Source organism: Seriola lalandi, unplaced genomic scaffold (assembly GCF_002814215.2).
Source record: "Seriola lalandi dorsalis isolate HSWRI2012SDOR001 ecotype SW California unplaced genomic scaffold, Sedor1 jcf7180002054469, whole genome shotgun sequence".
Lineage (NCBI taxonomy): Eukaryota > Metazoa > Chordata > Actinopteri > Carangiformes > Carangidae > Seriola > Seriola lalandi.
In genome coordinates, this window is record NW_019525022.1 from 613,575 (window position 1) to 637,427 (window position 23,853).

The following is a 23,853-nucleotide window of genomic DNA, read 5'->3' on the forward strand; positions in this document are numbered from 1 at the left end:
CACCTGCTCTTAGTGGTTAAACAACAGAAGAATTTCAGGCTTGAAGTTGTTTTGCGCAGTCTTGTTAATATTTTCATCTTGAATGTTTCAGTGCCAATGCTCATTGCAAATTGCACGACTCAATCCATCAGAATCCTTCAGCATCACTCTGATATTTCCCCCTAATCCTGAAGTAAATCAGGTTAATGTATTTTCACCAGTTCCTTACCACGTAATGACAAAAGCCCTCCAGCCAACTCCATGAAGTGGCCTGAAGACCTTTTCTAGTTTGTTGACGGAGCAGAGGTGTGGTGTGTTGTTGGTGCACATGAGCCACAGGAAGCTGGTTGGATGTGATAGATGAAGGTATTACCACACTTGTAAATGAGAGCAGGCTTCTTCAGCAGAGGCTTTGCTCAGCGATTTATCACAGTGGTGACGTGCATATGTACACGAGGAGGGAAAGGCTTTGTAGGAAGAGGAAACTGCAATTCTAACTGCTGAATTAAATCGTGTTAGCAGAGTTAAAACGCAGAGCATAAGCCTGCTAACAACTTAAGAGCCTGGATTCATTCATAATGAATGGGAATGAATGAGGCTGGATTGATGTTTTCTCAGATGGTGTTCTCCAGCTCTGCTGCTGTGTTTTATCCTCCTGGGGCGAAGATGTGTCCTGAATAAGAGGACCGCTTCTGAATATAATTCCTTCACCTCAAAGAAAGAATAATAATGCAGGTGAACTGATGCTGTGCTTTTCATATGTCTTCACCTCATCAGTGATTCTTGGATCTGCATCACTGCAGCCACAGCCCAGTCCCCGCTGCTCAGAGCGGGACTCCGTGTCTAATAACTCATGTCTCATGAGTAATACTGTCTGTGCCTGTCACTCGTGTGTCACTTGGTCACAACTTAAGTGGCAACTAAGTGACATTTACGCAAAGCCAACAGCTGAGAGTGTTGATGTTAGGTGTTTGCCTTGTGTCTCTGAGTCATTTTGCTTCCTGTGTGTAGCTGCTTGGTTGCAGTTGGGAGGCAATGTGTTGCAAAAGTGTAGCGAAGTTTTGAGTTGTGCACCGAACCGCACATGTTCTCTCAGGGTGACCAGGTGTCACCGCTTTATGTGGGACTGCACAACATTCTTAATCTTATCCCGAGGCTCACATATTGAGATGATAAATGATAAATGGACTGCGCTTACGTAACACTGTTCTAATCTTACTGACCGTTCAAAGCGCTTTACAATGCAAGGCACTTTCACCCATCACACACATACACTGATGCCATCAGGGGCAATTTGTGGTTCAGTATCTTGCCCAAGGAAACATCGACATGCAGACTGGAGGAGCCGGGGATCGAACTACTGTCACCCCGCTCTACTTCCTGAGCCACAGCCTCCCATGGTGTGCCGCGATTTGATTGGCTCTAGTTTTCAAAAGTCAACACTGCAGGACAGACGTTAGTTCATACAAACTTCCATTGTGACCGCACATATTTCTCTACTACAGATGTTTTATCTTGTTGACATTTCATGAGAACAGTTTGTATGTTCATCAGTCAGAATTACAGCAAAGTGCTGGTGAGAGGGTTTTATTCATTGGTGACAATGTTGAAGTGACAGATTGACTTTGCGAATTTCGAAACGTGTGAACATGGTTTTGATTGTTTTACTGGCTTTTGCTCGGGTGAGTTAGTGTTATGAGAACTGCATTAAGAGTGGTGAGAATGACATCTGATGTGTGAACTGCATCAAAGCGATTAAGAAAAACTCTGGATTCTTGCCTAGAGATGCACTGATCCAATCCACTGGATTAGTATTGGTGCCATTACCCATTACTCATACAGTTTATTCATGCATGTCCTTCTCTGTGACGAAGCCTCTAGGATTTAGTGTTTACAGCCCAATCTCTTCATTTAAAGCCATTATAATGAAATTCTTCATCAGGGGGAAGGTGGGTCGCTCTTCAAACAGTACAACACTTCATTTGCAGGGGAACTCTGGGAAATGTCTCCTCCCCATAAGCATGATGAAACAAAATTAAACTGCAATTCAGACATTTTTTTTTTTTTCATATGAAGTTCTTTATTGAAGTATTCTCTCAACGCACTGAAATTATTTTTGCATCTGGTGCAGTCAAATAATAAAAAGCCTGTAGAATCACATCCTCTCGCTTTGAAGTGTTTCACTCTCTAACACACTGATCTGAGCCCAGTGTGTGTATCATACACTGAGCTGCTCAGAGGCCAAGCTCCAACCAGCACAGACGTCATCGCCCCACAGTGAATGGTTGCCTCCAGTGCCGTTTGGCATATGGAGCCGGTCACAGACTGCCGCAGTAAACCGAGGCAAGGATTACACAGGTCGTGGTGTGACCCACTGCAGAGCTCCGGTTAACCTTGTTCCAGGACACAACCATAGCTGCAGCCCTTTATAAGCTGACTCAGTAACTTTCCGGCTCGCAAACCTGTTGTTATAACACGAGCTGCAAACAGTTACTGTGGGTGAGCAGTAAATGTGATCATGACTGAAGATGTCATCTCCAGACTAGTGTCAATGAAGATTTTGTCATTCATAAAAAGGCTGAGATGTTAATGAGAAATAAGGATAGACTGAAATGTAAACTAAAAATAAACCTATAATATAAAGAAAACATCACATAGTCTTTTTTTTTCTCTCAAACAATGGCGTTAATCCATGATTTCTTTTTCCTGCACGCCTCGGTTATCTTCCCAGAACCCCACCTGCAGTGCTGGAGCTTAGCTGCACCCTGCGGCCTCTTCACCAAGAAGGAAGGTGTCAGAACAACATAAATGATAGCAGCACTGGGGTTTTAAACAAAATAATAAAACGGTTCATAGAGATTCAGTTTGTGGAATAAAACAGTCGTTTTTTGGGGTTTTTTAATGACACACGTGGTTTTTATTGTCTTTGATGGCCTTGTTTTGTTTCATACATCTGAAGGCTTTACTTTTTCAGTGGTTGTGTTCAGGCATTTCTTTTCTGAATAATATATTATCATATATACTGAACACACTTTTGTTTTTACTCCTATTTTGCATGAGTTCAAATAAAAGATCTAAGATTTTTTTCTACACAGACACAGGGTTTATTTCTCTTAAATATTCTTCACATTTTAAATGCTGTGTAATCAGCATGTTGATATGCCACACCTGTCAGCTGGATGGATGATCGTGGCAAATGTAAAATGCTCATTAACACTCATTTAAACACATTTGTGAACAAAATTTAAGATTTTTAAGATTTAGTTGAACTCGTGAAAAATGTGAGTAAAAACAAAAGTGTTGCGTTTATATTTTTGTTCAGTATATTTTCGTGTTAGCATTCAGAACGTGTTTATGTCTGCGTGTAGACAGGAGCAGCTCTTTCAGACTAAACTAGTTGAGATTTGAAAACTTGGTGTTAACAAAACCTAATTTGCTTATATGGTTTTTGTCAGTGAATTTACCTATGACTAAAATAAGACTAACATGTTGTGTTTTTGTCATCTAAAACATCAGTTTTACAGAGTTTTAGTTTTAAATACAAACTGAACTAATTATGACTAAACCTCTCATGGAGTTCTTCTCTCAGAAATAAGAAAACGAAACGACCTCATACAGCTCAGTTATCATTGAACATCACAGACACAGAGTACGTTCTGTTTGTTCCTGATGATTTATAAGAAAATTAAGGACATTTTACAGACAGGCAGTACAATACAGCAGAATGTTAAATACCCTGTCTGTGGGTTTAGAAGCTTTAAGAACAAATGTAGTGAAAAAAACAGACATTTGAGTTGTTGGAGTTTTGGTTAATTTTAGATTTGTCAGGAAATAAAAACAAATCAAACCAAAACTTTTCCTTGTTCCTGATGTGTAGGAGGCGGACACAGATGACAACCAGGGGACGCTGGGCTTTGAGGAGTTCTGCTCCTTCTACAAGATGATGTCGACCCGCAGGGACCTGTATCTCCTCATGCTCACCTACAGCAATCACAAAGACCACCTCGACACGGACGACCTGGCCCGCTTCATGGAGACGGAGCAAAAGGTACACACTGTGTCTGATTGTGTGTTTAAGACTGGCAGTAAAACATGACACTGATGTAACATTACACTTCCACCAAACTGTCAGATTCAGGATGGATAGCAGAAACAGAGATATCATCTTTTGTTTCACACATTTGTCTTCCTGTTGCCTTTATTACCCATAATTCAACTTGACTGCCAACAGTTTGGTCTGAGATATGGGCGTGTTAAGCCAGTAATGAGTACCCTGGTGAGCTCACTTCCATCTAACTCCACACCTCCATGTTTTTGTCTTTTACACTTTTTACACCATAATTAGCAGCTTTAAGCAGGTTCTTTAAATGTGGGTGAACCCGCTAAAAACTGATTGATTCCTTTTATACAACCATCCGCGTTTGCCGGAGAGGACACACATGTCACCACCTGCAGTTATAGAACACACACACACACACACACACACACACACACACACACACACAGATGCAGGCGCATAGGAGAAAGAGTGAGCTGCTAGCCTTCACACCCCCCCCCCGGTTGGTGGTCCTGTCAGTTTTGGAGCCTCCATGTGAGACGCTTCGATCTGTAGTTGTGTGTTTTTAAAACTTATTTTGAGGCTGCAGCTTACCCTCTCATCTCCAAGTGCAGTGTAGCTGCTGTGTTTCTGCTTTAACAGCACTGTGCTGGGCAGGTGACAGGTCTGTTTACAGAGTTTGTGCTCTGAAAATAAGCTTGTTCAGCCGAGTGTTGTCTTAACATCACTGCCGATTAGAGCCGGAGTCGAAAAATACCGGCATATACTGCAGAGTAATTTGACCCAGGAGTGAATGCCGATTTTACTGTTTTCCATTGCCGACAAAAGCCCCGTGTTAGTGGGTCTCAGCAGATTTTTTGACCAGTGGAAAAGGGTCTTTGTTGTCCTCAGCCCCAACTGACATTATCAGATTTCACTCGGCTCCTTCTGGAGACGCATACAGTACAACTCCTGAAGAACCTGTAACCTGGAGTTCACCTTTATCTTCCGTTTCCCACCGGCCCAAAGTCCTTGTCCACGAGCATATTCATCATTCTACTCTACTTGACCTAGTGCTACTCAGTGAGTGGAGCCATCAGTTATATTTAACGACTTTCAGACTGGTCGTAGAGCAGAAGCCCATCAACTGTGCCTGATGCCTCAGATTCAACAAATTACCATCGTCAACTCTCACTGAAAAAGTCAAATGTAAAACAACAGAGATGCCAGTGTGATCTGAGAAATCATACCATCAACCACAGAGACATCACTGACATGGTAATCAGTGACTGAGGCAGTACCGTTTGTGCTGTAACACCATCCTGTGGTATAACCGACATGATCCGCATTCTGCATGCTTGATTATTGGAACAGAAGCCACAATATTTCTGCAGTAACACACTCGTGATACATCATTTTGCCGCCTATAAATAGTTTATTTGGATCCTGAGGCCTCCGAGGTCAGGTGCTAAATCTGTTGAACATTATTAACCACTTCAGGACGGTGTAAACAAGTTTTACCTGCATTTAGTAGATAATACTAGACTGGTGGTAGCAACCACAGCTGGATCAGATCACTGTAACAGTGATATTCACAGGGCTGTGAAGTGATCATCCAACTCTGCATTTTCTTTCCCAAACTTGGGAAATTGTGAAGTTAACACAGGAAATGAATGTGATTTGTGATGCAGAGTTTTGTGTTTCCTTTGTTATATCAACATATCACATTCTCGTCTCTCCTCCTGTCTGTCAGAGCTTTGAGGCTCCGTAATCATGTCACTGGTTTCCACTGAATGTAGAAACACTGTTTATGGTCCACATCAACAGGATGATGTAGATCTGTAGGTGTTTGGATTATTTCCAAACATCTTTTTATGCCTCCACACTAGCAACAGCCAGGGCTGTCCATCCGAAGTCGGAAAGAGGAGATGTAAAACTACATTGAGATGGTTTTTGGTTCTTAAAAACACAAATATATCTTCTTCAGCACTTCAAATAAAACTCTGTAGAAAGTGATCTTGACTAATTATGAATTCATAGTCTACAAAACAGTTGCTCCTTTGAAATTTTTCTCTGTTCAGGACTAAACTGACATCATCCACCCGAGCATGGATATTCCCAACGCTATCATCCAGATTTACTGAATTTATCAATTCAGTAGTGGCCAATCAGAAGCCATTTACTGCCAAAGGTCCTAAAAAAGGCGCTTTCTGAATACTGTACCCATCAAATTTAAAAGACCCTCATGAGCTGCTACAGAAACTTAGGCAGAACTTTCTCACTATCTCTTCCTGCTCTGTCACCGCTCCATGCTTTTAGCTCCTGCGAGATGGGAGGTCAGAAGCTGAACTGAGTAGCCATCGCACCCCTGAGGTGTTCCTTAATGTATGAGGGCCCGACAGCGAAGTTAGCATTACTACCATCATAGCACTTGAGACGGAGCTCATCTCCTCGCTAATGGTACCATTATCTGAAAAAGAAAAACAGCTAATGTGTGTACCAACTCGTTTTGTCTCTTCAGCTAATTTGCACTCCCAACTATTTGATTGTGCAGATCCAGTCATTTTAAAAGCAGAGGCTCTGTTTGGGCGGCTGGACGTCAGCTCCACTCGGATGCTCTGTTTTTCTCTAATTATGGCCAGTGCTTTACTCTTCCTGTCATTGGAAAATGGTTGCAGCAGTTTCATGAGGCCATTTGTTTGAAATGATGCTGCAGAGTTACCTTTGCTGGTCTCCAGAAGTACACATTTTTTTGGTATCTGTTTCTTTGTGCCTAAAAAAGAAATAAGATGATGTGTAACTCTCCCATTTGTGTGTTCAAGTGACTGTTTTTGGTTCTTGAAACCACAAATATACCTTCTTATGGATATCAACACTGAATAAAACACAAGAAAAGTTTGAAATATGGGACTAAATATGAAGATTTAATTTGACTTCATGTGTGTCTGTTCAATTACTTTTGAACTTTTTGAACACTAAACTTTGGCTCTTTGTGATAAAAATGACGGCATCTCTCACACATTTCTTTCTGTATTGATGTAAAACTTCTCAAACGAAAGCTGAGCCTTGGCACTTCAATTTAGTCTCCATTGTTTGATTTCAAATAGAATGTGCTGAAGCAAAGACCTTGACGAACATACGGATGGTCTGGACTGTATAATCTGTTTTTAAAGCTGAACAGATATGTGTTCTCATAACTATACAAAGAGTGTGAGTGTGTCAGAGTTGAGCTGACAGCAGCCTGTGAGCTGCTCTGCTGCTCAGTCCACAGTAACAATGGTTATGGGCTGAGAATGTCTGGATTTAATCTCCGCACAGCACTCTCATTCTCATGTGTACTCACTTTACCACAAATTTAGACACTCACCCTGCTTAGTGCTTCAGAAGTGGGGAGGAAAACCAAACTCCAAAATGGAGATAGCGTGTCATCTCGCTAAAGCCTCACTCTCTCACATGGTTTAAACCGTCACAAATGGGACACAGTGTGCGAGAGTCCCAGCTGAGGGCTGAGGCCTGGTACGGCCACACCCCCTTTAAATGATTAACAGAGATGGGAATCTGATTGACCAATCAGATAGCCTCACAGAGCGGCTACCAGAGAAACTGTTGGGTTCAGGCAGGCAGGATGGAAAGAGACATGACATGTATGGAGCTCCTCATACACATGTAGATTTTTTTCTTGACAAGGAATATGTGTGTCATTATTCTGTGTTTAGCACGCGCATCATATTGTCTTTTGACACAAGTTTATACTTTGTAGATGACCAAGGTGACCAAGGACCACTGTCTGGAGATTATCAACAAGTTTGAGCCGTGTTCTGAGAACCAGAAGGAAGGAGTTGTGGGGATTGATGGTAAGTCCACTTTGTTTTCACTTTTTCATCTGGCTCTGTTGTGTTTGGAACTCACTGAACATTGTTAGTGTATGTTCAAAGAATTTCTCTTTAGTTCTGAATTACAGTGGAGTTGGTTTGAAAGGTCAGAGTTTTGCCAGGTGAACAAGTTGCAGCCCCTGTTTTGTTCTGTTGTGTCATTTGACCTGAACTGATTAAAACCAGATTTTTTTTTATATTTCTGAATATTTCAATTCCTGCCTTTAATCGCAATAAGAGCTTGTTCAGTTTCACACCAGTGTCTTTGAAAAGATTCAGTATGTGTTCTACCAAATGGATGCGCAGTCGCAGTGCAAGTCCTCTGACTAATTGACTGAAATAATGTCAGGATAAATTGATAAAGTGCTACCTGCTGTTGAATCAGATAAGAAATACTTTTGTAAAGAAACATTTTACATCTCTGTGTTGATTCAAGCCATTGCAAATAAATATATTACTAACTCAGTGTGGTATTTATGTGTTTTAATATAATAAATTACACTTCAATAAATGAACAAATGTGGATAAATGTGGGATCTTTGACAAGAGTGACAATTGAATCACTGTTGGCTTTAAATTGTTTCATTCCTCTTTCATACTGAACTTTTTCTCTAAAAACGAGCCGTTCACTCTCGATCACTTCATGCCAGACGTCAGAAGAGATTTCAGAGTAAAACTTTTGTTGGATAAACCTGCAGTAAAAATCTGTTTGTTCAACTTTCTTTCAGGTTTTACGAATTACATGCGCAGCCCAGCAGGGGACATCTTCAACCCAGACCACTACAGTGTGAACCAGGACATGAACCAGCCGCTGTGCAACTACTTCATTGCTTCCTCACACAACACGTACCTGATGGGCGACCAGCTGATGTCACAGTCCAGGGTGGACATGTACGCCTGGGTGCTGCAGGCCGGCTGTCGCTGTGTAGAAGGTCAGCACACACATGTGGAACACACACACATACCTGACATACACCTCCAGTACATAGGCACAATTTAACATAGGATTCAAAATTTATGTTGCTTTTAAAAGTAGCAGTGCAGATATTTTTTGGGTTGACACTGCTGTTGTCTTTCATATACATGCAGCTCACTTGCCTGATAAAGCAAATCATCTTCTTTCCTTCCTTCTGGACCATCTATAATGGTTTCACTGAGCGAGAAATAACCATGGCCTGAACCAGTCGCCCTGAAGAAATAAATATTAAATAAGTACCTGATTAGTTACGGTTTCAACCTGTCTCTGCTTGCAATACAATTTAGAAACATGTTTGTTGGGGTGAACCAAGAGGGGAGGAGGACACGGTCGGGGATGCCTGGCATTATCTACTGTAAAAAGGTCACTACCCACTGCACTGCCTGAGGACTGAAGGCAGCAGAAATCAAAGCTGACTGAGGTCCATGCAAGTGTCTCGTAAACATACATGCACTTGCTCTGATGAAGGTCAGCTAGACTCAAGGTTTGGTTAAAGCGGCACGCTCAGACCTCATGGTACATTCAAAATGAAATTTTATGTCAACAAGCTACAGGAAGATTTATATATTGCACACAAATTATTTTTATAACAGGAAAATATTTTTACTAAAATCTTTTTACTGTTTGTTTGTTCTCACTTTTAAAATTTGATTTGAATCCCTGATATACACCACAACTGAGAGCGACTCTGACAACAGAAACTGAAACTACTCCGTGTGGCGGAGGCGGAGAACCGCAAAGCGTTAATTCTAGTTCATTCTAAGCATACCTTTATGGTTATTACTTTAAAACCAATCGATATACGTCCTTTAGAAAATTGTTCAATAAACTTAAATCTATAAAATCCATAATAATGTCTTAGTTTTCATTGGTGGATCTTTCACAAATACAGCCAGTCAATGTCAATCAGTGATATATAAACCAAAAACTATGAAAACGCATCATTCCTCTTGTAGGTCTTATTCTATAGCATTCTATTTTTTTATATAGTAAAAGTGATGTCGGATACAAACCAAATATGGTCTGTGTTTTGCCTCTGTAGGGCCGAATGGAGCTCTATAGGTCAGGACAGTTCTGACAGCAACGCTGAAGTGTTTAGGGTTTAGCTTCTTGGTCATTCTGTCTTTTCTTCTTCTCTCCTGTCCACAGTGGACTGTTGGGACGGTCAGGATGGCGAACCCATCGTCCACCACGGCTACACCCTCACTTCCAAGATTCTCTTCAAAGACGTTATCGAGACCATCAACAAGTACGCCTTCGTCAAGAACGAGTATGTTTTACACACACATACAAACACACACACACACACACACACACACACACACACACACACACACTAGCATCTGTTAGAATTTTCTTACTTTTTCATTCATTTATTTTTTTCACTGGCTCTCATGCTCACATATTCAATCAGCTTCCAAAAACGACTTTCATGTTTTAGTGTCACATTTCTGTTTTCGATTGCAACTGACAAACCATAAGACAGGCGTGTGTGCATGAGTGTGTACGTTTGTGTGTGTGTGTGCAGCTTTAACAAGCATGTGGAAAACAACTGCAGCAGTGTGGACACGTATGCTGTCAGTCACACGCCAGGGTTGAAATACACAGGCTGCTGGATTGTTATACATGGAGAAAAATGGAAGAAATGAGGCTTGGAATATGATCGCCCAGTCGGGAGGGTTGAATACATTTAAAAGCTTCTTTACATTTGAAACATATTATGTCCGGTTGTACAGGCGTTCCCTGACAGGTTAGAATGGGTTAGAATAAAAGCATATGCAGACAGAGACAGGGTTGTTGTCAGAGGTGCACTGAGCTTTTCTGAGGGCTGAGTATTCACAGGTTAAAGTGTGACTGTCACACATGCTCATGTTAATTGTAGATCTTCCGTCTCATTAGTTTGCTGTTAGTCTTTCATATTTGATTTTCTCTTGTTGCACAGTTTGTTTCGAGAGTACGCAATAGCTTTGTTTTGTATTTTTTTAATACGATATGCATTGCTGAAATTGATGTAATACAACAGTGGCACCGAGGCTGGTAAGACTGGCTGGTATTGTGGTCCTGTATCTGCATTGGAAGCGAGAGAAATAAAGTGTCTGTCCCTGGTTGTTACTCACATTGAATCATACGAAATTTGCATTAACTTGAGCTTTCCTCAACTTTCCCCCCTTTTTTTTTTTAAACTCTCTAGCTCAGCTTGCGTCATGGCACTGAAATGCCATGTCCCATTAAAAATTAATAGCAGCCTATGACTGTCCCAGCTTTTAAGTCTGCATGCGTGAACAATCCCTGACAAATCATCCCAAAATTTCTCATAGGTGGTGAGTTGGGTTGAGATCTTGTAACAGCGAAGGTCACAGCATGTGTTTCATATCATCTCCATCCTAATCAAACCATATAGTTAGCCCTTAAACTGCACTTGTTATGTTTCTTGACTCATTTATTTATGTATTTCCTTTTAATTTGTATGTACAGACCATAACTCAACATGTGCAGATGCAGAAACATAACAACACACACACACAAACACACACACACACACACACACACACACACACAGAAAAGAAAGCATGCACACAGACACCCTCCTCCCCCTCACAGCATCAGAGGGTGATAATCCCATCGACATTCACACAGTCTAGAGGATGCAGAGAAAATCTCTATTTTTAGATCCCGTCTCTTCCAGTAAAAAGAAAGAGAAACACTCGCTTTGTGCGCACGTTCGCCCTCAGTGTGTGATTTTGAAAATATAATTGTGGACAACATATTCCACAGATAATTGGCTGAAAAAGGAGCAGGGTGAAAGGCTGCATTCAACATCAAAGAGCGATCAGATTTTCCAGGACACTGAATAAAAACAGGCTGTGCAGAGAGCTGACAGGGACAAACATCTGACAGAGACTGGGAATCAACACAGTCAACATGTTGTGAATGAGGGGTCTGCTGTTGGATGTAGCTTTTTAAGACTTGTTTCACATGTTAGACCACATATGCTTCATGCAAATTGAAAATAATGATTAAAATGTTGTGCAGATGTGCTCATTTGTTGAATGTTGAATTACAGATAAAAGAGAATTCATGTTGGAGTCATTTTACAAGTGATAATAAACTTCATATGATCAATATCTGTCCGAGCAATCTGCAGAGGACATTTGCATTTTTTAAGTGGCTCTAAACCAAAGACTTTTTTGAAACCATGTCACAAGAAAATTAGGTTTATTGATACCATACTGACATGAAAATCTGCCAGAATAAAAGCTTTAAAGAGTGGTATGCTTTTAAGAATAACTGTTTTTGTTTTAGTGTCACTGCTACACAAATACATACAAAAAAATAAATTGAAATAAATACTGTGTAAATGTAAATATTGATTGTCTGTATATCTGGCAGACAGATATACAGTCAGGCAGGAATGAATCTACTGTTAGTCCAGATTGAAACCCCTAACACTGAAAGTAGCTGCAACAGTCTGCAGCTATGCTAGTGGTTCTGTGAGGCTGAACTTGAGCTAAATGCTAACATAAGAATACTTTCAATAATAAGCATGTTGATGTTTACTATGTTCACTGTCTTGGTTTAGCAGGCAAATTAGCACGAGAAGTCCAGATGAGACTGATGGGAATGGGATTACTTCTGCAGGAATAGAGTGCTGCACGAATGGCTCCTAAAACCCAGATATATATTAGCAGTTTAGCATTTATAGTTTTTGTTGGATGACTTTAATCAGGTCTTTGGTTAACACAAGCTCAAGACATTCTCACATTTTATTCTACGACATAAAATACATCAGTAAATTCGTCACGATGTCTTTAAGCTTTTATGTTTGATAAAAAAGGCCGGTTGCTAACCAGTGGCTTAATGAGACCACAGGGGTTGTCGGGGACGTTAAATGTCATCATCGTCCTGTAACTCCAATCTGTTCTGTGTGATTATCTCTCAGCTATCCAGTCATCCTGTCCATAGAGAACCACTGCAGTGTTCCTCAGCAGAAGAAGATGGCTCAGTACCTGATTGAGATCCTGGGGGACAAACTGGACCTTTCCAACATCAAAGCCGATGAGTCTGGACGTCTCCCGTCGCCAGAAACACTCAAGGGCAAGATCCTCGTTAAGGTGAAGTCGGAGCGGGTGGTGCACAGTGTGGATGTTTAAAAAGTGACTGTTTTTCCTCAGTGACAGGAGTCAGTCCTCAGGCAATTAGCTCACCATTTTATTATCTGGAGTTTGAAGCTCACAGAGCAGACTTCAAAGGCAGGCGACAGTGGTCAGGGATGCGTTTGTTGGAAGTGTTTGAAAATGACATGATCAGTTGAAAAGAAGGAAAAACGCAACCTGACTTTAGGAAAGAATAAAAATGAAATGTTTATGGAAGGTGCATATTAACAGTGCACTGCTCTATTTTATCATCAAAGAGCAATATCCTGAGTCCAGCTGACCACAGATATTTGGTGAAATGTGTTGGTGGCTGTAGGTCCAGGTAGTAAGCTTCACTTCACAGCTGATGGGAACTCCCAGACGATAAAAATGGTGATGTACTCTTCGATTTCACCCTCAATTGATTTAGTGCATTTACAGCTAACTCTGTTAGATGTGGCAGGTGCTCAGGTTGTTGTGGATTTAGCCTCTCAGGCCACATGAGATCTCTACAGTAGGAAATTAACAGCCTTTAACCTCATAATCTGAACATTTAACGACGCTATGATGTTTTTGTGCTTCACACAAGAGAAATATTCACAAATCCAACTATCTCAGGTCCTGGTGTGTTGGAAAGTGTCATTGCTGTTGCTCAGCGTCACAATTTATTAATCATACTAATGTTTCAGTCCCTCTAGACCTTCGTCAAAAGTATACACACAGGATCACTGGAGCTCAGCCAGAGTCACCATCAGGTTCTTGGTCGCCTCATGTTTTTGTAGCCTAAAACAATCCTGTCGCTGAGCTGTGCAGGCAGTTCTTTCCTCCTCATGGTTTTTGCTTTGATGAGCGTTGTCAGCTAATTATATACAGGTTTGTGTCACATCATGTCCAATAAGCTGAGTTTACCACAGGTGGACTACAATTCTGTTCTATTTGTCATTATGGGTGATTGAGGGTAGATTGATGAGGGAAAAAGGGATTTTTTTTTTATTATTCAACATGAAGCTGAAAAAACTGAAGGGGTCTGAAAATGAATGATCTGTATTGTTTCCTCTGGGAAATCACAAAGTCCTTGTTACAACCCGGCTCACAATTGGGGAAGAGGGAGGCAACATTTCCCGTTGGAATTGGTTAAGCAAAATTTATTAGGTAGTAAGGAGGGTAACAAAGGTAAACAAAGAGGGGAATAGGACAAGTGGATGCTGCTTAAATAAAAAAAAATCTAAAACAAAAAGACTCAAACTAAACATGAATGGCAATTTTACTCTAAGCTAAGAAATTAAATGAGAAGCAAAACCTTTCTGCGCCCTCTTCAAAACAAGTACACAAGAAACAGTCAGCCGCTCCAATGAGCAACACGATTATTACGATTACAACAGTGAGTTTTGCTGAAATGCAATAACACTTAAAAACTGAATGAGAAATGAAAAAAAATTTACCAACTCATTTCATAAATAAATATCGAGGCAACAACTGAGACTTCGCCGCTGCAATGGGTGTGAATATAGTTTAGCTGCGTCTGTTTCAGTGCTCTTGTTACTCTGGACAATCCACATCAACAGAACACGATGTCGACAGTTTTGATTGGAACTACATTCTACTGAGGAAATGTGGTCTGTTGAATCCCCCCCACCTATACCCAGTCCCCCAACCTCACTGGACGAGGGCGACCCCTCCTCACAAATTATAACTGAACTGCTCGGACTGACGATGACATTTATTTATTTATTTTTTTGGTTTGATTCTGTGGTGGTGGCTTAGTGGTCAATTAGCGTTTATGCAAATGTATGTAAATCAGCGTCCAGCGCTTCAAACCACTTTGCTCCACTGTACACACTGTGATTTTTTTCTTTTTTTTTTTCTTGCCTTTGTTATTGGATACTGACAGAATCAGAGAGAGAGGTATGCCATGCGACAGAGCTCCGAGTGACGAAAGGACAATTTAAGTATGGATTAGATCGTTTTCTTTTTTCTGCTGCCAAGTCCAACCTCATTACACTACTTTCATTACTGTACATTGCACCTTGCAAAAATATGATAATAAAAAAGATAAAAGAAATACATTAATGTAATTATATATTTAAAAAAACACCTGAAACATAAAATAATAATGTATCATTAAAAAAACAGCTGAAACATATAAACAGTATAACAATATAATTACATTATAACAACGATAATACTGTATATTGCAATATTTCAAACTGGACTGTATTGACTGTACTGGACTGTATTGAGATATTCAATACAGTCCAGTTGAAAATCAATGAACACTAAGGCAGCGCAGGACTGAATGTATAGGTTAAGTCATATGTAACTATCAGAAGAACCACAGCTTCAGCATCTCATGTTTTCATTGTAATGTATGTAAACTGTTAAAGCACAGTTAGTTTCATACACAGCTTTAACCAGCAGCAGCAGCAGCAGGGCAGCATGTTGATCAGCAGCAGCCTCTGTTAGCAGGGGAGGGATCAGTATTGAGGTTAATGAGGCTTTATTGACACCAGATGCTTTCAGTAAAGAGGCGGCACCTCGCCAATACCTGGCACCGATGAGAACCGCTCTGCCAGCAGTTGCTCCAGCGCCACTACCTGTGTGTACGCACCAGTGTGTGAGCTCTGATATGCAGCACTTCGGCTTCCCCACTGCCCTGCAACACTCGTACTGTGCAGCCTCACTGTGGGTAAGACTATTGTCAACCACATGGTGCTGCTGCAGACCAACACCTCCATGACACTGTGATTGAGAATGATTGCTAACCACAGGACAAACTACCTCGCTTGTTAATGAAAAATCCATGGCTCCGGCAGTGAGTCTGTTCCAGCTGAACCTGTACATCCTTCACTGTCCAGTCGCTTTTATATCTTTCCCACTGAGGCCTGTCAATGAGAATAATAGAAAGTGCAAAATACAGAGATGGACAGGGTCTAAGCACAGCTTTATCAGCCACTAAATCCTCTGTTTTGCCGTGCTGGTTTTCAGGAGGGATTTCTAGCCGAAGATAACGCCAAGATAACCATAAAAAAGGGGGATTATATGAGACACTTTGATATGAATTGCTTGACAATATACATTCAAAGAAATGACATGACAGATCATATGACATTCCTCATAGTAACAGACAGCTCATTTATCAAAATAAATTATATAAACATTGGACTGTAACAGAAAAATATACTAAATCAGGTGGTAGATGTCTGTAGTAAAATAACTGGTCCCACCCAGGATAGTCTGCGGGATCTTTACAACAAACAGGTCCCTAAGAAAGCTAAATTCATATTTTCAGATTGTTCCCACCCTTTACATCAGCTGTTTTAGTTTCTAACATCTGGTTCCGCCCTCAGACTCCCTTTAGCCAAAAGAAACGGATTCAAACGTTCTTTTATACCAGGTGACATCCCCATCCTAAATTCTAGCAGGAAAAGGTAGATTTTAACTTAACTAACGTACTGTCTCTGTTTTGCTTTTATCAACTAATTGTCCTTTATCTTTTGGTTTTGTATTTATATACCCTGTGTTTTTATGTTTTTATGTGTGCTCAGTTCATATATCCCACTGCTGCATACCCAATTGCCCCACTGGGGACAAATGAAGTGATTGCTCGATTGATTTATTGATTAACTTTAAAGTCCACCATGGAACAGATCGGTGATATTAACTAATCTGAAAAACCTGTGGCAGCAAAGACAGGAAGTACCACAATTCACCTGAGACACCACCATCCAGTAGAGCATGCAGATTGCAAACACTTAATGTGCAAATACAGCCATCCCCCAGAGAGAGCAGCGAGGCACAAAGTTCAAATCTTCCCTAATGTTTTTTGGCTTGTATACAGTGCAGTGGAGAGATGAGTGAGAGGACGGTCCCTGACTGGACAAATAGATTAAATGAAGGGTTCAGCTGTTTGTTCCACTGACTTGTTCTTTTCTCCACCAGGGGAAGAAACTTCCTCCCAACATCGACGAGAACGCAGAGGAGGGGGACGTGTCGGACGAGGACAGCGCCGATGAGATGGAGGACGACTGCAAGCTGATGAACGGAGATGTATGTTCCCTGATTGGTCTTTTCCTCCACTTGACCACATTTATTTCTTCAATCTTATCTGCCAGAGTTACATGCAGGTTTTGCATCCTTGTGTGCAGTAGATGAAAAGTGAATCGTGTGTCTATTTCCTGTTCCTGATGGTTCATGTTTAAACTAAGCAGTGGTGTTGGAGTCTTCTCCTCTCCTGCCTTGTCATTGTTTCTGTTATTGATCATCTGTATCTCTGCTGTTTGCTTCTGTCTCTCTCTCTGTGGCTATTTGTTCTCATTTCCTGCTCTTCTCTCTTCCTATTTGTCCCTTCTTCTTCCTCTTCTCTTCAACTGTTGCTTGCTTCTTTCAAAGTGGAAGGTACTGTATAAAAAGCTCATCCTCAACTACCTCAGAAATCTCACCCAGTCATGTGCCATATTTTCTCATCCTGCCTGTGAATGTATGAAATGATAGGCCCAAAAAACACCAGACAATATTACATTTTTAAGATGCTCCATGCAGGATTCTTCATCTGAAACCGAACTTGCACGAGGATAGGTGACTTGCAGGTCCTATAAGGGTTGAATAAGCAGTAAATTAACAGCATGTTGGTCCTGGGATTGGTCAGAGTTCTGCTAAGGTTTAGATGGCAGGTGTTGGCTGGCAGGTACAGGCTGGACAATTGCTCTGTCTCAGATCGGATACTTCAGTCTGTACACTCACAAGTAGTACACTGTGTACACAGTCTACTCACTGGTGTGCCCCATGTGTTATGTGACATGGAAACTAAGTTGCCATCAGTGCTGACAATGTGTCTTCCTTCAGTGGTCGCCCTTTTTGAAAATAGGTTGGTGGTCCCTCCCCTTCTGCTACATTCCAAGGTGGCGACCATTGAGGGTGAGAAGTGTCCATCGCTTTAGACTCAATTTTCTGACCTCTTTTGACTGAACCATCTGGGTATTTGTAGTGCACTGCTTATTGCCATACTTGTCAATGTGAACACACTTATGAACTCAAAACAAGTGTGAGTATGGAAGTATGTAAACTGAGACACAGCTAATGTTTTAATCGGATAGTCTCAAACATGTGACTATCTGGGAATTATTACATGAAGTTTTAAATTTAGGTTGAAAATTTATAATTTCTTTTGAGAAGACAAAATTTTAGGCTGGACCAACGGGGCTCCTGGGTAACGCACCAGGACCAACAATGCTATGAAAGGCTAATGTTGTTGCAGTTTTTATTATTTAAGATCTGTGGCAAGATGCTGGAACAACCTCAAGCTCAGTACCTGAAGAACTGCGAGCAGGTGTACTGAGGAGAACTGTTGCTGTTTTAAAGACAAACGCTGGTCACAGCAAAAACTGATCTGATCTTTTTTCTCTTTACTGCACATTGTATGAGGTTAAGTGATAAGTAAAAACATTCATTTGATTATATTTGAAAGTATCCTCACTTTACTTTTAGCGCCTAAAACTTTTGCACAGTGCTGTATTTCTGTCAGTGGAGAAACCTCTGAAACACCCAGAAGAATAAGAATTACAACACACAGTATATTGTGTGCCGTGTGATCAGAAGAAGGCTTTGCTCAGGTTAAAGGTTTGTCAGAATAATGTTTAGACAGCACTGATTGGACCACACTCTTCATTAATAAAAGCTCAATACTAGTCCTTTATATCTGCACTCGACATTTAGACATTCACTCTTCATGGTGCATGTGCCTGTGGTCTGATGACGGACAGACAGAGCAGGTTTCTGGATACACTCTGCCACCACGTGGCTGAATTGAGCATGTGCGAGGCATTGAGCAGTGATCTCTCAGTAAGGACATCTTTCATTTACTCCACTGCATCTGTATAAAGGATGTCTCACTGCCATTCTCCGTCATGCTTTCACATCTGGAAATGCTTACATATGTGAAGGGTCCATTCATCAGCCGCCCAGGGAGGTTCTGCTTCATGTAACATAATGTGTTGCTTCATCTTCTCCTTATGAAATGTGAGTTCTGGTTGATCCCGCATGATGTGTTATTAATCTCAGTCTGCTCAGACCAGAGTAAGAGATGATTACCAAAGCTTTCTCCTGTAGGACTTCAGATAAAACCAGTTGACTCTCAGGGATCAGTTTACTTAGATTATAAAAGCATTTTCTTTACTACTTCTAGTAGTTCTTCTGTCTCTGAGATTTCTCCTTCCACCTCAATACATTTCTTTCCAGAGACATTGTTACTGCTACAGTTTTCAATGGAAATACTTTTTATTGATGTAATATTTCCTGTGAAAATCATTGACGCCATTAGATGTGATGCAGGTGAACTGAGTCATTATTTGGCAAGACAAAACATAACATATTATTTGGACACCTTACATACTACCATATACTATCATTTACTGTCATACTCTCACATCTGGAATGGGTTACATGACTGAGGCAGCCATTTGTCAAATGGTGTGGGAGGTTTATGTAACTTAAAATTATTGCGTCATGGATCTTGCTTCATGTGTTTTCTTTTACCTTTTCAGACCTTTCCAAAGTGTCTTCTACAGTACAACCTCAGATAAAATCCTGCTTTCCTAACTTTAAACACTGAGATATTCACTGTCTGTTCTTGTAAGAATTATTTTTAAAAGTTAATATTTTATGGCTTCAACTAAAAATTTGTTTCATTATCAGTCCATCTGTTGGTTATTTTTCTCAAGCCTATAAACGTCAGAAAATAGTACAAAAAATGGCTGTCACAATATCCTAAAGTCCAAAGTGATGTCCTCAGATCACTTGTTTTGTCCAAACAACAGTTCACAACTCAAAGATGATAATTTACAATTATTTCAAAACAGAGAAAAGCAGCAAATTCTCTAAACTAAAACAGAGAACATTTGGCACTTTTGCTTGACAATGACTTAAATGATTAACAGATAATCAAAAATGTTGCAGTGGCCTACTAATATAAACTATCCTCTCTGTAAAACGTGCCACATTTATGACATGGAAAATGAGTAATAACTCCCAGGAACTGTTGAACGTCAGCCTCATCTCATGTATCATGTATGATCACAATCATCATCACTCTCTGTGACTATTCCTCTTCCAGACGTCAGCCAACAGAAAGCAGGTGGAGAACATGGCCAAAAAAAAGCTGGACAACCTGATGAAGGAGTCCAAGATCCGAGACCGAGAGGATCCAGACAGCTTCACCATTGCAGCCCTCCCCCCTGCTGGGAAGCCCACAGGCAAAACTGGCTCCAAGGTAAACACAGACAGGAAGACAGGGAGTCCTAGTGAGTCAAGATCTCACCTGAAGTTTCTGAAATACTGTCATGGGAATGGGTTTTGTGTTATGATTTGATGTTTTTTAGAGAAGCTGTAAGTTTTTCTAGATTTTAATGATCTGATTAGAAAATTGAGCCAATGTGTTATAGATACCTAAGTTCTGTCTTTCCAGTTCAGTAATATGTTTTCTTTGGCGATGGTTAATGATATTAATACTTGTTTGTAATAATGGTTTTTGTTTGTCGGTGTTAAGTGTGCTGCGGCATAGGTCAGCTGGTGTGCCATCAAAACGTTCATGGAGTTCTTCAAGTTTTTACTGGTCCTGTCAGTCTCTGTCCTGGCCTCCCTTTGTGCCAGTCATTCAGGGTGCAGGCCAGTTTCAGTGGATAAATCCAGGGCTGAATTTCTTTCCTAATCCCACTGTGCAGTTTCCACCGTTGTAACCAATGTTTACACATCTCATTGCCCTTTCCTTATCATAGCACCTCTATTTAAATTTCTGTTCCTCTGGCGTTTTCCTCTTTGGCTGTTCCTCAACCATTTCTCCTTGACAGTGTGATTATGTTGTGGAGTATATTCCACCGTCACGCCACCACCAGTAGACATTTCTTCCATGCCCTCGCCTTCACGTCTCTTATTTCCAGCTCAAATCCATCCCATTGAAAACTCCACACGTGACATAGGGTAGACTGGTCCTTCTTCATCCCCTTGTAATTCTAAAATTGGCACTATCCGTTGGCATGTCCCCTCTGTTTCTTTCCCCTGTTGCTGATTGGCCGAAATGGCTTGGTGCGAGTCACTTTAATTTTACTTTCCCATTGACAGAGCCAGGGCTGTGTAGGAACACCAGATTTTTTTTTAGCACACGTAAAAGACAGCTAGTAGACCATGAGGAGATGTTAACTGAATCTGATGGAGTGTATTAGATTAGATTGCTACAACTTCAATTCAAAAAACACAGAGCAATGAGTACTGAGCACAAAGATGGAGACAAAATACAGAAATAATGAAGTTTGAGATTAGTGGTTTATGGTTTTGATGTGTTTCGGAGAGGAATAGACACAAAGCTGTTAGTAAATTTCAGCAGTATTTTCAGGTGTAGCTGGAGGAAAGATACTGTTTACTTTAATTCAAATGAAGTGTAAACAAATGCTAAAAAAGGACATTAATGTCAAAATATTTTATGTTTTGGTTCTTTTCTGGCTTAATGCAGGAAACGGTGAAAGTCAGCCATCATCCTTTAAACAAGCCAGACATTGAACTGACGGTTCCTTATTTACACACTCCTCCACTCTCTTCTGAAATCAACTATGCAGAGGTGATAGGGACGGGATCTGGACTGGACAGATGCCAGTTCAAATCCCTGACAGAGCTGTGACAGTGTGTATGAGTAATGGATTAGTTACCCTCTCCCCAACAACCACAACTACTCAAACAGAGCCAGAAGTGAATATGAATACATTACTTGGATAAAAACACATATTTGACTCTTAACCAATGGAAGTTACATCTGGACTTTGCTGCTTTTCTTTCTTTCTCTCTTTCTTTCTTTCTTTCTTTCTTTCTTTCTTTCTTTCTTTCTTTCTTTCTTTCTTTCTCTCACAAAACTCACCAACATTGCCAGGTGGCTTTCTCCATTGGTGCTCTGCTCTAAAAATGTCCACTTTTACATAAGTCAGTCCCTTTTAAACCTGTGTTGTTAAAATCAATGTTGCAGAAATGTTTGTGGTGTGAATGTGTGAGTTGCTGTGAATGTGAGGTTGGGCACCACTGGGGAAGAGAGTGGAGCCTGTGCTTCTTGACTTTCCCTCAATAAATGTGGCACCTAATGAAGTGTTTCTCTTCAAATCAGCTCTCCAAGTCCACTCTCTCAGCCTATTAGCATATAAATGACTTCTATGAAATACAATCTTTGACGTGTAATTAGAATAATTTATTTCTGTTATTGCCTCGGAGTCTTGTGAAATTCTGCTGTTGATGACTTTTCTCAGTTTTCTTGTTTTTAATTCATGTTGAGTGGAGAAGCAAAGACAGTTTACACATTTAACCGTCATGGTGTAGTGATTTCTTTCTAAGAGCAACCACTTGGTGAATTTAATTGTTTAAGTCATCCCATATAAAACAAAATAAAATAACATTTCAGTCCAATAAGTGATGGACATGTGGCACGAACTTGATTCTGATCAGTATTTTTTTTTTTTTTTCTCATTTTCAGTTAAAATCTTGAAAATGTTTCTTTACAAAACACGCTGAGTTTCTCCTCCTCTGTTGTTAGAGTAAAAGTGAGGACGGGACGGACACAGCAGATGAGGCTAATCCCAGCAGCAACAAGCACACAGGCCGCTCCTTCATGGGGAACTTCTCTAAACGCAAGGTTCGCTCTTTTATTTCTGCTCTCTCTGCTTCACTCTCACTTTTTAAAAATCAGTTTTGTGTATTTGAGTATTTCTACTCAAGCTTCCATTTTTTTGTGGTGGGAACATACTGGAGACAGTGAAAAATGGTTTCCAGTATACAGACCAGAGACCAGACTTCTTAACTGTTGATGATGTGTTAGTATGTGACACAATGGGTTGTTGCATCACTTTTTCATTCAACAATAAAATTGGACCTAACTCAAACATGTACAAAACATTATAATAGAACAATTGAAATGGGTTGGCAGGTAAAACAGAAGAACAATATTAATCTCAGTTCATTTAAAGTGGCAGTCACTTTGTTCCCATCTATGTAACTCTACCACTGATTGGTCATCTGCATTAAACCTGGATCAAACCCCATTAACTTACCAAGTACAGGAAGGATGCTGTTACTGACAAACTATCTAAGCATGTCACTGGACAATCAGATTGAAGTAGCATTCAACAAATAGCCACCAGATTTGGGTTTCAAATTTTAGTATTACAGTCTTTTCAGAGGCATTGCAGGGCACGTTTTCAAAATGTTAATAATCTCTTAAAGTCCGTGCCACATGTTACACAACTCTCACCAATATTCTTTGGTCCCTCACTTCTTTCCTCTGCAGAAAAAGTCGACCAAGCTGAAGAAGTCATCGAGCTTTGAGGACACAGATACAGATCAAGAGAGCACAAGTAGCACCTCCCGTGCCCCCCTGCACCACAGCAAGTATGCTACACACTCATAAAGTCACACACACCCTTCTAGGACAGTATTCTTAACTAATTACAAAAGTAAGCTGTCATTAGCTTTGATATAAATATTTCCACTCTACTGCATATTGTCTTTTATAAAACATACACTGTTTTATCCGTAACATAATTTTTGTAGTAAATATCTGTATATACGCACTGTCATACTTTATATATTATCAATATACTCAAGTATATAATGTGGGCACTTCTGTAACCTTGACCTTTAATGACCTTACAGAAAGAAGAAGACCATGAAGTTATCCAGAGCTCTGTCTGATCTGGTCAAATACACGCGATCTGTGGGTCTCTATGACATCGAGGCACAAGGTGAGCTCTTCTGTTCACGCTGTACAGGTGTTAGCTTTACTCACTGCTAAGCCTGATGCTCAAGCCCTACTTAATAGGGAATGTGCAATAC

The 23,853-nt window shown here is 40.5% G+C and overlaps 1 protein-coding gene across 1 annotated transcript in view; it reads left to right on the forward strand.

The window, feature by feature from the left end:
* plch2a (phospholipase C, eta 2a) overlaps nucleotides 1–23,853 on the forward strand; it is a 65,229-nt gene that overhangs the window by 25,996 nt on the left and 15,380 nt on the right. The window contains exons 6-15 of the mRNA XM_087175416.1: nucleotides 3,857–4,027; nucleotides 7,776–7,869; nucleotides 8,616–8,819; nucleotides 10,013–10,133; nucleotides 12,804–12,975; nucleotides 16,936–17,043; nucleotides 20,105–20,260; nucleotides 22,559–22,657; nucleotides 23,309–23,409; nucleotides 23,674–23,762. Of these exons, the coding sequence (XP_087031542.1) occupies nucleotides 3,857–4,027; nucleotides 7,776–7,869; nucleotides 8,616–8,819; nucleotides 10,013–10,133; nucleotides 12,804–12,975; nucleotides 16,936–17,043; nucleotides 20,105–20,260; nucleotides 22,559–22,657; nucleotides 23,309–23,409; nucleotides 23,674–23,762 (1,315 nt within the window). The remainder of the gene's footprint in view (nucleotides 1–3,856; nucleotides 4,028–7,775; nucleotides 7,870–8,615; nucleotides 8,820–10,012; nucleotides 10,134–12,803; nucleotides 12,976–16,935; nucleotides 17,044–20,104; nucleotides 20,261–22,558; nucleotides 22,658–23,308; nucleotides 23,410–23,673; nucleotides 23,763–23,853) is intronic.